Below are 15000 nucleotides of genomic sequence, written 5' to 3' on the forward strand. Positions count from 1 at the left end.
TATCTTGGCTCTTGTAACGCAAACTTTCCTTAGTCGGGGAAGTAATGCGTAATATTTTACTTAAGTTGTCGTTACTTTGCATAAAAATTTACTGGTATGAATTTTACTCGTATATGTTCGTAATTTTTTACTCGTATGTATCCGTATGTTACTCGTATGTTAGTCGTATGTTACTCGTATGTGTCCGTATGTTCCGTATGTTCCGTATGTTCCGTATGTTACTCGTATGTTACTCGTATGTTACCCGTATGTACTCGTGTGGTGTTTTAGTCATGATCCGCGAAACGTCAGTCACCAGCAGCCCTTCTCATAATATACACACTTGTTATTTACATTATCAGATTACCCCATATTCCATCATGAGCGTTTCCTAGCTTTTTGTTACCCAAATTGCTAATGTCAAGTCGATAACATTCTTGTACCAGTTGTTTTCGTTTTGAGATTAATCAGTTTAGTTCAGAAAAACAACCTCGGTCATCATCAAGAACAGTCCTTCTTAGGACGTCACTCATTCTACCAAGAAAACGCTTCTGTTTACATTATTGGATTACTAAGCTTTCTATCTTAAATATTTTCTGCATTTTTCTTTAACCAAAATTGCCGATATTTTTATTTCAGTACACGTCTTAGCATTTGGATTCTCAGTGAATTCTATCGGTAGTTGTTTGAATGCTGTTGCGGCCACGGTAGTAATTCGTGACATGGTCACATCGAATGAAAGATTATAATCCAAGTCGGCCACTCATGCTGAATGTAGAGCTTACGTGAGTTCGACGATGTCGGCATCGAAAGCGTCATTTAAAATATAATTTCACTTTGTTTTGAATATTTCACAAATTATTCCAAGTCCTTCGGCAAGGAAATAGCGTATTGTACGTTTATTCTAGGCATATAATTGGCATGAACGGTGTCGTTGTTTGGAGAGGAGATTGGAAATCTATCGTCAGTGCTTCATGCTCCACGTTTTTTCAAATTTGTTTAGTTGATGAGATGCTAGGACAAGTTGGCAAAGAAATGTGCAAAGTTGTAAAACGCACACAGCGTTGAAAACCATTGGTTTTGTTCATGATGCACCCTACTGAATTATTCTTGTCCTGGAGGACTTGAAAGTCTTGGAAAAACTTCTTTTCCCAACTTCGTACCAGACGAATGATCCGTCTCTATTTTTAAATTAATCGGGGCAATTCGCGGCAAAGTTGTTGAAAAAGCCGATTAACACTAATCCGGCGTAGGTTAAATACCTACCAAGAGCTGAATTTTGCCCGTCAGAAAAGTCTTAACATTGTAATTTTATGCTAAAGAAAAAAAAAGTCAAAGTCAACATTGCAGACTAATAATCTTGTAGCCTAGCCGTTTTTTTTTAATCAGAAAATAAACGGCAATTTAAGTTCCCAGTAATCTACATTAGCTTAATCAGGATTTGAGACGAATTTTACAGACGCAGAAAAAATGTTTGACGGATAATGTATCTTAGATAGTTCGTCTCGTCTTTACACTACAAGAATAACTTGAAAGATGCATCATTCGTCTGGACCGATTATGCGTCTCTAGTATAGAAAGACCAATTAGAAAGACTGTAACAAACCTTTCAGAAAAACAGCGCCGAAACTCTAATGTCGTTTCCTTGTCCTCTGACGCAAGTAACTGTGTATTAACTGAAGGTAGCTGGTTGTAAGAAATTTCTTTTTTTTTTTTTGCAGACTCATGATACGTGCCTTGCACGTTTATTTCACATGGATATTCGCAACTGAGCCACCGCGCACCGGTGGCTCAGTTGGTTGAGCATCGGGCTGTCATGCGGGAGGTCGCAGGTTCAAACCCCGACTGGATCAACTCTCAGGATCTTAAAATAACTGAGGAGAAAGTGCTGCCTTTGTAATTTCATCTGCAAATGGACAGACTTTCAAGTCTTCTCGGACAAGGACAATAAACCGTAGGACCCGTGTCACAAATATCTTCTATGTTCATAAGTTCCCTGTGGGACGTTAAAGAACCCACACACTATTCGAGAAGAGTAGGGGATAACGTCCCCGTGTTGTGGCTGTTCTGTTCTCTCCAGCAGAAGTGGCCGGTTTGGCGATGATGTCTCTAAAAAGGCTTGTGGTGTATAAGGCCACCTAAGCAGAAACAGCCACAAGTTAAAACGGGACTTTGCCGAGTGCTGGAACATGTAGATGTAGATGTAGATATGTGTCGAGGAAGGTCATCGATCTGAACTTTCGCTTGACACAATCTGAGGATGACAACAACAGGGGTTCTCTTGAGAGTAAACATTTTGAGGAGGCACGAAAGGATTTTTAGCTGCGTGAGCGCGTGTAACCTACACACGCCATAACTAAAAAACAAGCGTCAGCTGAATGAATCAAATTTCTATCAAAAGTAGCGCGCGCAACACACCAAAATTCATAAAACGGCGTAAAATCGTGCGAACCGGAAATAAAACCTGCGTAAAAATTGTCTTTCTCTCGAAATTTTGCTCGGTGACCTATCTTAATGTTTGGCATGCACGTATCATTCACGATGGTATTTCAAGTAAAAACGTTTACGGAAAGTTATCCAGTACAATTTTGATGCATCTTAAATTCTACTAGATAACGCTGAGATAACGTTTTGTCATACTCTCTAATAAGTTAAAGAATTTAGGGAGATTTCCAAGAGAGAAATAAAAACCATAGGTCACCGACTTAGTTTTTCAGATAATTTTCAAAACTGAAATTTAGAGGGCCTTTTTGTGGACCTGGCGTGTTGCCATGGTAACCGATATGACGTCATAAGTGCCCTTAAAGTATTACCCAACAATAGAGTTGCAAAGATATTTATAGTTTGCCTACACTATGAAATATCCTTCTTTGGTATCTTTCATCGTTTCACCAACACTATAGCAACGAAAAACTCTTTCGAGCCTCCTTAATCCAATATTCAACAAAGGAATACAATTACCACCCACAGTCCTTCTCAGGACTTTAATCGCCCAAAGAATCAAATTCCATCAAAGATCCAAAGCGAAACTATCAAAAGAAAGTCCTTTTCGAAAAGTTTTTTTTATGAGGGTTTATGCTTTCCTAGGTTGGTCCGACTAGTAAACACTATGCGGTGGTGGCTGCCCAAGTCACTGATCCGCGGCAATAAACGCCGGCTCAAGGGTGCGCTCATTCAAAAAGACCATATCGACAAATGACAATTGCATGACGTAATTATTTCTATTTTGAAAAGCCAATAATAGCTCAGAATTTTGATTGACAGTTTTGGTGAAGCACGCTGTGCGAGTTTTTGGTGATTTTTGGTTTTTTTGGTGATTTGTTTTTTTGGAAAAAGCGGTTAGACTTTCTTTGAATTAAACCGTTTAGAAAAGTACGTTTCTTACCGTCGTTTATCTCCGTTACATTTTTTAGCGGCCACGACGGGATACAGGTTATTTTACCTTTCGCATGGAGGAGCAGTTCAGGACAACTGTTGGAATATTTACCGTAATTCACCGAACGAAGTTTTTTTGCTGTTTTTTGTTCAAGATGACCTAAAAGGACAGCGCTAGCATAGAGCATGTTTTGGTACACGCAAAAACCAGAAAAAAGCCACGGTGACCAGAAAGTGGAAAATGAAACGACGCTTTTGAAGGTGAAACGAGAGAAGCGACTGCGTAAAATTCAAGCCGCCATCAAGAAAGCCCACGAGGCTTTAAAATTACATGTCAAATTTCTGCCCCGAACGGGAGCGCTCCACATGAAAATCAACTCACGTATTCAAGTGCCTCAAACGTTTCTGACGGACAGTTCAATTCAGGGTTACCTTCACTTTCTTTACAAGGCAGTCAAAGTGTTCAAGGTGGACAAGCCGAAGAAGAAAATTCTGAAAATTCGCCAGGCGCTGTTTTCGCCAATCATCGTCTAAAACCACTTAAGGTGGGGAGCTTCGGTGGAGATAAGACCAACATTTGAGGACTTTTGGATGTTGTTTGAGAGTTTACTAGATCAGTCCAAAGAATCAGTTAATCTCAAAATGGCAAGGCTGCGGCAATGTTTGTTCGGTAGTGCATTGGAGTCCATTATGGGACTCGGGACTTTGGAACTAGAGTATGAGAAAGCGAAGGAAATTCTGCAGTCCAAGTTCGGGGGTCAGCGCTGTCAACAGAGGGCATACATGGATCAGCTGGAAAAAAATGCCGCAAGAGCAGACTCGTGAATGATCCGTTCAAAGTTTGAAAGAGTGGCTTAAAGAGGAAGTAAAGATTCGGGTAGAGGGAGTTGAGATGTTACATGGCCTGGTGGGAAACGAAAACCCAGGTGATCGGCAAACAACCAACCAGACGCATCCGCGGCGCAAGGGATCTCGAAATTACCACATAAGTCCAGACTTGTCAGCCCAAGCCAAGGGACCAGCTGGGTGTTAAAACAGCCGAGCCGCAAACCACTCTGTTCTTGTTGCAGCTCCCCATACCAGGGGGTGTGGTCCTGTAGACATTTTCAACAGAAGAGCTGGGATGATCAGTGGCAGCTAGCGAAGGATAAACGATTGTGTTTTCGGTATTTGACCGGTGATCACCAGGGAAAAATGTGCACAAGGTCTCAACTATACCAAATTGATGTATGCAGGGGGAATCATCACCGTCTATTACTTGAAGGTTTGCCTGCAACAGAAAGTACCTCATTCGCTGCACGGGAGGGGGTAACATCACCCGAGGGAGAACGCAGCCCCACCCCTCGAACAATGACGACACACAACCCCAGAGGCTCAGAGGCCTACTCACTGCGTACTATTCCTGTGTGGGTGAAGCCGAAAGGAAATAAAATCAACGTAAATGCAATCCTGGATGATGCCTCAAATGAGTCATTTTTGAATAAGGAAGGGCTGGAGCTCTTGGATCTTACCAAACAGTCAAAGTCCATGTATTAAACAACTCTGTGGAGACCTTTCAAACTATGCCATTGAGAGTCACGATTGAAAGTGTTAATGAGAAGTTGACGAAGGAGATTGAAGTGAAGACGTGTCCCTGCAGTGTGACTGGAAGTTATCAAGTTGAAAATTGGAGGGCAAGTAAAGTTAGGTGGCCTCACCTTGTCCAGTGTGATTTTCCGTTGCCAGGGAAGGATGGATTGGTGGACTTGTTGATTGGGGTGGATTATGCTGATTTAAAGCCAGAAGGGATGCTCAACGGATTGCTAGACAGTGCGCCAACGACTACTGGCGGAACCTGTGTCAAAGCATTCAGCTGTCAGCTGACTGTGGCAACATCCGAGCCATGTATGAGGGAATGAAGAAGGCCTCCGGCCCTTTTGCAATCAAGATCGACCCGTTGAAGACAACCTCAGGGGAAATCATCACCGACCGCACAAAGCAAATGGAGAGATGGGCAGAGCACTACCTGGAGCTCTACTCGAGGGAGACTGTCGTGACTGACACAGCAGTGGGAAACTCGAGCCCCCTGCCAGTCATGGAAGAGCTTGATGTCCCACCCGGCACTGAGGAGCTTGGGAAGGCCATCGACTCACAAGCCAGCGGCAAAGCCCCAGGAAACCCCCTGAGGTCATCAAAGCAGGCAAACAGACCACCCCTCCTCGAGCACCATGAACTCTTACTGCAGTGCTGGGAGAAAGGAAGTGTACCACAGGACACGCGCGATGCCAACATTATCGCGCTATACAATAACAAAGTCGATCGCAGCAATTGTAACAACTATAGCGGCATATCCCTCCTCAGCACTGATGGAAAGACCTTTGCCCGTGTCGTACTGAACAGACTGTAGCTGCTTGCCGAGCGAGTGTACCCAGAGGCGCAGTGCGGGTTCCGAGCTGAGCGATCAACGATCGACAGGATGTTCTCACTGAGGCAGCCGCAAGAGAAGTGCCGCGAGCAGAGACGCCCCTTGTACATCGCCTTCATAGACCTGACCAAGGCTTTCGACTTAGTCAGCAGGGTAGGGCTGTTCACACTCCTGCAGAGAATCGGATGTCCCCCCAAGCTGCTGAGGATGATCACGTCCTTCCATGAGGATATGAACGGCACTGTCCAATACGACGGCTCGGCCTCGGACCCCCTCCCTATCAAGAGCGGTGTTAGACAGGGCTGTGTCCTCGCCTCAACACTTTTCGGCATCCTATTCTCCCTGCTGCTGCGCTACGCCTTCAGCCAATCGGAAGAGGGCGTGTATATCCACACCAGAAGTGATGGCAGCCTGTTCAACCTCGCGCGCCTCCGTGCAAAGACTAAAGTGCGGAAAGTTCTCATAGGTGAGTTGCTATTCGCTGATGATGCCGCCCTGACAGCACACAACGAGGCTGCCCTCCAAGAACTCATCAGCTGTTTTTCCCAGGCCTGCACTGAGTTTGGCCTGATGATTAGCATCGAAAAGACAAACATCCTGGCCCAAGACGTCAGATCGGTCCCCTCCATCTCCATTGGCGACTGCACACTCGTCGCTATGGAAGATTTCACTTATCTCGGCTCCACAATCTCCAGCAGCCTCAGCCTGGAGTCCGAGCTGAACTCCAGGATTGGCAAGGCATCAGCAGTAATGGCCCGTCTGTCAAAGAGAGTGTGGGAGAACCCCATGCTAACCATCAAGACAAAGACACAAGTGTATCAAGCCTGTGTGTTGAGTACACTGTTGTATGGGAGTGAGAGCTGGACTCTATATGCCCGACAAGAGCGCAGATTGAACACCTTCCACCAACGCTGCCTTAGACGGATCCTTGGCATCTCATGGCAGGATCATGTCCCCAACAAAGATGTTTTGGAGAAGGCAGGAACTCTCAGCATGTTCGCCCTGCTCACCAAGATACGCTTGCGCTGGCTAGGCCATGTCACCCGCATGAAAGATGGCAGACTCCCCAAGGACATTCTGTATGGTGAGCTTGCCACTGGCTCCAGACCAACGGGTAGGCCAGCACTCCGCTACAAAGACGTGTGCAAGCGCGACCTCAAGGCGGGTGGCATTGCTCCAGCAGGACTTGAAGCGCTGGTAGTAGACCGCAGTAAATGGCAATCCACTACCAGGTCGGCCATCAAGACAGCTGAGCTGAAGCGTGAAGAGCAGTGGAAGGAAAGGTGAGCACGCAGACGCCAGAGAGCGGAGCCAGCACCCTCGGACGACAACGTCTTTACCTGCACCAACTGTAGCAGGATCTGCCGCTAGAGGATCGGGCTCTACAGCCACAGCCGGCACTGCAGCTCCACCACGGACTGACCCTCAACAGGTGCAATCGCCATAGCCTCCCGAGACGGACGGATGCCTACTACTACTATGCTGATTTGCATTACTCGTTTGTTGATATTCGTGGAAACGTGGGTGAACCGGTTGCTTGATTGAGACCACTGGGATGGGCTTGTGTTGGACGCCCTGATGGTAGAGAGTTATGAGACAGAAGTGAGCGATAGAATTATGTGTGCTGAAGAGGAGAGATTGGCGTTGGAGGCATTAAGCAGTTCTGTTCATTACAATGACGGGAGGTACAGTGTTGCAGTACCTTGGAAAGAAGGGAGGCCTTCTTCTTCTGAACAATCGACAAGTAGCAGAATCTCGCACTTTACAAAGAAGTGTGTTTGGGTGTAATGGACTTTAATTTTTATTTTGACAAAGTTGTTGACTTGGAATGAAAGAGTTGTATTACTTCTAGGGATACTTACTCGTAGTTTCGCTTGATATACTTCTCCATCTTGTCTCTTGCTTTGTGCGCAATATTCGAATGGGCTTGGAAAACAACTTGGTGTAGTTGACATTTTCGAACAATTGTTTTTCGTTCTTGGATAATATTTGCAACCCTCCAGTTTCCACCCTTTTCTTTTGATAATTTCTACGTCTTGACTTGTCAGATTTGTTCTATCCTTGCTGTCTTCATTACGTGTTTCTAACCACCTCACTGCCTCGTTGTAAAAGTTGTCGTCAATAAAAACGGTTATTTTGATTGCTTTTGTCTTTTTGGAAGCTTTAACTTTACCCAATACTTTGTAGAATATCTTTGAATCAACACAACTTGTGTTATCCATTTTACGAACCGTACAGGGCCACGCATTGCTACGCATTTACTATGAGCGAGAAGAGTCTGGGCCCTCTTGCACCAGGGAAAGAGTATTTGCTATTAAAATTAATGACGACTGCTTGTTCAAGTCCTATGTGGTTTAGAGGTTAGTTTCGTCGAAGGACTCATTACCGAGGGATGTCAGAGGTGCACGTTTCAAGTCTCGGTAAATGCAATTCAAAGCGATTTCTTTCTCTCATGTACACATTGTAGAACGAGCAAGTAGGGGGTAGATGTGACAAATGGATTAGGGGATGGAAGGTTAAGAGGGACAAGGACAAACAGAAAGAGAGTAGGAAAGGAAGAAAGGAAGAGAGTAGAGAGGAAAGTGGGAGGAGGGAAAGGAGATTTTTTGGTTTTTTGTTTTGTTTTTAACCCCCCTAAAAGAACCGTGCCCCTTCTTTTTTTTCACCCACATCACATAAAGAAAATCCCTCCAGAAGACACACCAGCAGAGGCCCTTTGTTTCACAGGTCCTCACACGTTCGTGCGACGAAACAGATCCTTTTCTGAAGTTAAAAACTTGGCTACCGGCGTATTAATTAATCATTTGTCAGAAAGAAGAAATTCCTGTCCTCTTTAGAAAAAATAGACACCCATTGCTTACGTGTGGTAGTGAAGTAACACAGCAATTTATTCCGTATAAAATGTCGACTGAGCTGTGCGTTGTCTTCCAGGAGATTCAAGTTGTCCTTGCGTAATATGTAGCTCTAACAGTGCACGATATTGTTTTGGTATTGTCTGCCATTGTAGTGCCATGGTAGAAGTCTTGGGTAAATAGCCTGAGAAGACATGTGGTTACTAGCAAAGTACTGAACCCAGAAATATTGAAGAAAATAAATGGGAAGTGAGAAACAAATGCTTCTGGGCTGACATGATAATTTTCAAGCTCCCTCACAACTTCTTTCACCACAAGTTTAAGTGAGCCCTCTGAGCATCTCACAGCTTTGTAATACTAAAGTTTACTAAAGTTTCCCTGTTCGGCGGGGTTAGTCTTTGCATGGGTGACCTCAAACATATACCCCATCGTAAAACAGAACCATCGGACCGAAAATACTATTGACGCTAACAAATGCGAACTCAGCAAGGTACAGATTTTGTTAGCTTGCTTTATGTGAAAAGAAATATTGATGCAAAAGTAAATTGATACTCAGTTTTTAGAAAGAGCAGAAGGAAGTTTCCAGGGCGGTCGCTCGAGAATAACATATTTACGACATGAAAACAACATTAATTTTGAACCGTGAATATAGAACATAAAAAGTTACGATCGGGAACAAACATTTTGGGAGATTTTTACTACGTTCAATTTTGTTATTGTACTTTTGGTTGCACAAAAATAAATCGCAACATCGAAAGTGACATTGCCAGAATTCAGCGGGCGCCGTGATTAAGTTACTCGCCAAACAGTGAAGCATCTGTGTCAAATGATGGCAAGATACCGGGTTTTCGTAAGTTTCTTTTTCTGTCAAGTGTTATAAAGTTTGACAATAAATGAGCGAAGTCAAAACAAAGATCACAATCGCCCAAACTCTTGAGGTTGACCATTGTTTCTGCAAAAATTTACTCTCCAAGACGAGGTTATTTATCACCAGGTAATTCCATCAGTTTGGAAATAGCAGCTACTTTATTATTCATCGGCGTCACAATTTTTTGCTGATTTTAGTGCTCATTTTGTTGAAACTCAAGCATGCTTTCAACAGACCTGTTTATTTTCGTGAACCTTTCCCTGCTTACAAAGCAATACTAAAAATATCCTCCCGTATCACATTTCAATCTTAAGTGCGAAAATTCAATACATAACATGATATTATAATTCACAAAGGCAGAATATATCACAGAATACTTTTCCAGCGATACATTTTACTGAAATAAACAACATAAGATGCACTAAAACGCCATTCGCGTTGCAATGACTTTCGACGCCATTACTGGTTAACGAGAATAACAAACTCACGAGGCAAAATGTATATTTATATTTAATTAAGTTAGCACAACATAAAGACGCTAACATCATTTTGACACGAAAATGCTTTACTAATGCCATAAAAACTCTCCCGTGTAGCTCGCATATTATAAAACATGACGAATTCATAAAGGCCACCTTTTCCAGCGAACAATTTTTTGAAACAAACAACATATTTGCTCTTAGTGGCAAAAACCCCTTCCTATTTGATTACGTGCGTGAAGAGAAAAAAGTCAATCGTGTCAAATATGCGCAATATTACAAAAAAATTTCAGGAATCAAACCGTTTCCATGAAGAACCTTTTCCTTAAATAATGAAGCACAAAACACGACAAGCTTTCTTTCAAATAATTCTTGGCTGTCACATTTCCAATTTTTTTTTTTTTTTACCTGAAGACTGTGCAGAGTTGATCACAGATCCACTTAGGTGTCCGATTCGTTCTCTGTCTTTGTTGAACCCATAAGTTACCTGAGAATTTTCCATTTGCTTTCAGTGTTCTACATAACAGCACACTTGGTAAAATATTAGAAATGGAGCTCACTTTAATTTTGGCCCAACGGGCGACAGATTGTTGTCGAAGTCCATTACTCGTCACAACAAGACTGTCTTGTTCAGTAGCCAATTGACTTGCCATTATTGAGCTTCATAAGGGTATATTTTGTTCAAAGATCCACAAAAACGCCCTTCGCATTATATGACTTTGGACGCCATTGCCGGTTAACTTTATCATTCTACTGTGCCCACCAGAAGGGTGGGCCGAAGAAAATACGAGCAGAAGGCTCTATGCACAAAGATACCACTTAGCAGGGGAGTGGCAGGCAAGCCTTCTACCGACACGGAAAAAGAAAAAAAATAATAATAACGCCAAACAAATGCCACCCACTTTCCGACTGGAATTGCCATACGGCAACCCAGTAACAAACTAGGAACTCTCGCGAAGCTTCTAGAAAGTAACGCTAGTCACGCAATGCTATTTTTCGTAACACTATTACTGTACCTAGGCTGGAATTAATGGAGGCCATTGCTGGGTTGAGGTTAACCCAGTCCATTTCAAGAGCGCTAGAAGTACTGTTAAAGGCTGCAGCCTTCTACTTTGACCACATAGACGTCTTATGGTGGATCCGAGGACGAGAGAGAGATTTCCGCCCGTTTGTTGCAAACCGCATTGGCGAAATACTATGTACACAGTTACAGCTCTATGGCTGCACGTTCCCACAGAAAAAAATCCGGCAGACCTGTTTTCTAGAGGAACTGTTCCAGTCGAACTTGCCTAGTCTCCTCTTTGGTGAGACGGTCCTCTATGGATGAGTTAGTCGAAGAGTGAGTTGCCGAAGATGCCGCTGGCAGACTCTCAACCGTCATGCCAGAGATGAGAACAGGAAAGAAACAGAAGAAAGAGTTTACCGCATACGTGTCGCTTCAGACAAACCAACCACAGGATTCGACTAAACCATATCAGACAGCTACCACCACAGGCTGGCGTTTGGATCGAAAGCGCTTCTCAAGTTGGAGCCGATTAGTCCGTATTTATGCTTCGAACTTATCGGGGGAGACTAGTTCGCCGAGTGGTGTCGATACAGGACAATGCCTGTTTGTCCGTGTTGCTTAATTAAGACACATTCAAAAACCTTATGACTTTCCAGATACACTGTATAATATTCTGACCAACAAAGGAAGACCACGTGTAAATCATAGACCGGGTGGTGAGTAGTGACACGCTTACAAAAGAGATTTTTGCGAGCAAGCTGAACATGATAATGGTGTATGTAAACGATGAAATGACATATGAAATGGATCATATATGAACTGCGGATATGAAATCAAGTGAAGCTATGATCCTCGCAGTTATGAACGCAATTTTTGCAATCTCCATTTAAATTAAAAATTCGTCAGATCCTAACCTGATCAAGAGATGTCATTTATGTTTTTTTCAGAAAGTAAATCCTTTCTTTTCAAGGAGTATTTCCCAGTCAATGATCCTAGGATTAAACAGGAAGAAGGGCCTGGACATTACACTTTTATTTAGGAAATTGTTCTTTTCCTCATATATGGATGTTCCAGCAGTCTCCCGAACATAGGTGTATCAGTTGATTTCACAGGGTATTTTGGTGGACAAGTATTTATGATTCTGTAACAAAACAGTGCACCAAATGTCAAGCCTCATTACGCCAATTCTTGGTTTTCATCCACGTGATGAGACGGCCATGTTGGTGTACAAAACCATATAAAATGGCCCCACAAGAGTCAAATTCCCAAAAGACATTTTACTGCATTGTTCTGTCCACCAGCATCGAGCGCCGCCGTGATGTCAGATGAAAACCCTTAATGAAGAATGTTATTGATCACACTACTGTGCCGCTAGAACTTGCTCTGAGTGTAATCTCAAGCGGCCAGTCTTGTAGCCAATTTACCTTTTCATTGAAGAAATGCTCTGAGACAGGGACAAACAACTTCAATATTTACTATGTACTCCAGTACTTGTGTTTATTCCAACTTCACAAGTTGACAAGGTTTTTTTTTTTTTCTAGACAGCTGCCTTTATGGGGCAGTCAGGATATTAAGTGGCTATTGCAGAGTAGCAGCACTCTAAATGAACTGCTGCCTTGTTTCAAGGAGGAGGTCGACAGCTTTCAAATATGCTCTTGGAAAAAATGACTAATATGTACGTTACGATTAACTAACTCATTGTAAATATGATTGGTTGTAAAGGTGATTAGAGAAAACCCTGCCCAAATTATCTTGTTGGTGAAAACTGTAGCGAATGCATGGGCAATACCCTCGTGTGCAAACTTAAACAAACGTTGTGAACACATCACGCTTCAAAAACAAATATGGAACACTCACCGTAGCCTCCGTTAGTTTCTGCAGCGCATACTACAAAAAATTAACTGGGTCTGAACCTCAAGGACCGAAGGTTCCACACAAATGTTACACACATCTGATTTGTCTCCTTAAATGAAATCATGATGATATCAGCTCCAAAATTCATAAAGTGACACAGGCAGAAGACGAGATCAAACGATCGAAATGCACACACTTGCGATCATTTGAACGCCTTATCTAGCGCATGCGCAGTCATTTTTCAACTCTTTTTGTCCAATATCAAAGCTTGAGCCCTCGATGTAGTCACATGATACTGGTCACATTGGCATACATGGAGGGGTGGACGGACGTACGGTCGTACGCAAATGTGTATGTTTTTAATGCCCACGCCTTATTTAAATATTCTCGTTTTCTTTTTTTTTTTTTTAGAAAGCGTTCTTAAGATGTTATTTTGTTTGTTTGTTTGTTTGTGCAATACTTGCATGAAATCAATGCGGACGTGGTACTACTCATAAAGACGATCTAAATAAAGAAATGACTGAGCTGAACTGAGACACAGCCATGGTACTTTCTCAGCATATTCTTAAAATTCTAGTTAATATCAAACTCAACGCTCATATAAAAAGACCATTCCTGTAAAAAATGTCAGGCAGTCTAGTTTTGTTATGAAAATTAAATGGAATCTAAAGGATGAAAATGTCACTCGAGCATATGTGATATGAAAAGTACAACGGAGACCACAAGGCGTCCGGCAATAAAATCGACTTCCCCATTTTACTTTTCCTCTTGTCACTCAAAAACAGCTGTTTCTTCCGATCTAATTAAAGGTAAGAAGTTTGTGCACGCTAAAGTGAATTTGCGCAAGCGCATTATGATGGACAGAATTGTGGCACGTATGAGTGCAGAAAGTTGTCCACGTTTTTTTTTTCAGTTAAAACTCTATCATGATAGAATTCTTAATCATGTAGACTGCATTTTCTGAAGCGGTGTAGAAGGTTTGTCCTAATTAAAAGAGATTGTTCGATGCATTTTTTTCTGTTTTCCTGCTTAAATTACAAAAAAAAACTTTTTTCACTGATAATTTCTCATTTTAGTCTATAGCGCTCCGCACCCTTTGAAATTTTGAAGAACGATATCAAAGTATTATTATTATTATTATTATTATTATTATTATTATTATTATTATTATCAATGCGAGTGATGAGAATTGGAAAAAAGGACCCTTAATTTTTCAAAATGCAGATATTCTCATTTACACATTAATAAAGAAAGAAGGCAGCTACTCTTGGTGAAGTAAAGAATGTACGGGTTTTAGCCTGTGTTTAAAAACCTCTTTTAACAGCTGAGTTTACAGGGACTGACCAAAGAACTGAACTAATGTGACAGAACCCTTTAAAGCTGCAGTTGCTGACGTATGGCTTGTTTCAAGGGAGACAAAAAGTAAAATGCTTCTCTTGTCGAAGTTCCTGTGCGGATGAAGATAGAGTTCACGATCCTTCCTTTTTTCATTCCACCTGATCAATAGCTACCGGAAATTAAAAAAGCTCACCGGAAGATCAATTAAAACTTCAGGCGCCTAGGCTTCAGCTTAAAATTTCTTTTTGGTCATCGAATTATACGCACCACCTAACAGCTGACCAGTTTTATGCAAATTTCACAAAAAGATTAATAGTTTTCAACAAGTTTAAAAGTTAAAGGCCCCGCAGCTGACCCGTCGACTGTCACATCATTTCAATTACCTTAATTTTTTTACATTTTGGTGAGTATTGTGTAACCAGAGCCTCATGATACGTCTATAGTTCGTTTGATCTTTCAGTTATTCCATATAAACCAAGACTCTAGCAGTCTTTAAAGCATTCAACGGTTCGGTGTAGACAAAACGCCGTCGTTTTGACTGGTTGCCAACGATGTTTTACAGTGGCGTTTTTGGCTTGCTTTCCACACGTAAGTAAAGAGCTTTTATTTTTTTTATAACCAAGTCATTAAATTTCTTTTCTTTTTCTTCAATGCATATGATAGTTAGTTTCAATGTAAGAATTAGCTCTTTCCATTAGAATCAAAGGGATAATAATGTACAAGAGATTGAAAAACGCCTGACCTTATGCCGCTCCCAATTCAGTGTATTTACCGAGTTGTGAACCGTTTTAGGTTCATATCTAACGTGATTCTGTTCATTTCTTGTGAAACACAGATAACCTTAG

The 15000-nt window shown here is 42.1% G+C and overlaps 1 protein-coding gene across 1 annotated transcript; it reads left to right on the forward strand.

The window, feature by feature from the left end:
• The first annotated feature begins 5248 nt into the window (after window positions 1-5248).
• Window positions 5249-5740, forward strand: LOC138036155 (uncharacterized). Its single transcript, XM_068882508.1, has one exon. The coding sequence runs from the start codon at window positions 5249-5251 to the stop codon at window positions 5738-5740; it is 492 nt and encodes a 163-aa protein (XP_068738609.1).
• The last annotated feature ends 9260 nt before the right edge of the window (window positions 5741-15000 follow it).

Source organism: Montipora capricornis, unplaced genomic scaffold (genome assembly GCF_036669925.1).
Source record: "Montipora capricornis isolate CH-2021 unplaced genomic scaffold, ASM3666992v2 scaffold_462, whole genome shotgun sequence".
Lineage (NCBI taxonomy): Eukaryota > Metazoa > Cnidaria > Anthozoa > Scleractinia > Acroporidae > Montipora > Montipora capricornis.

Coding starts and splice junctions, on each gene's coding strand:
- LOC138036155 (XM_068882508.1), top strand. CDS start 5,249: ATGAAGAAGGCCTCCGGCCCTTTTGCAATCAAGATCGACCCGTTGAAG.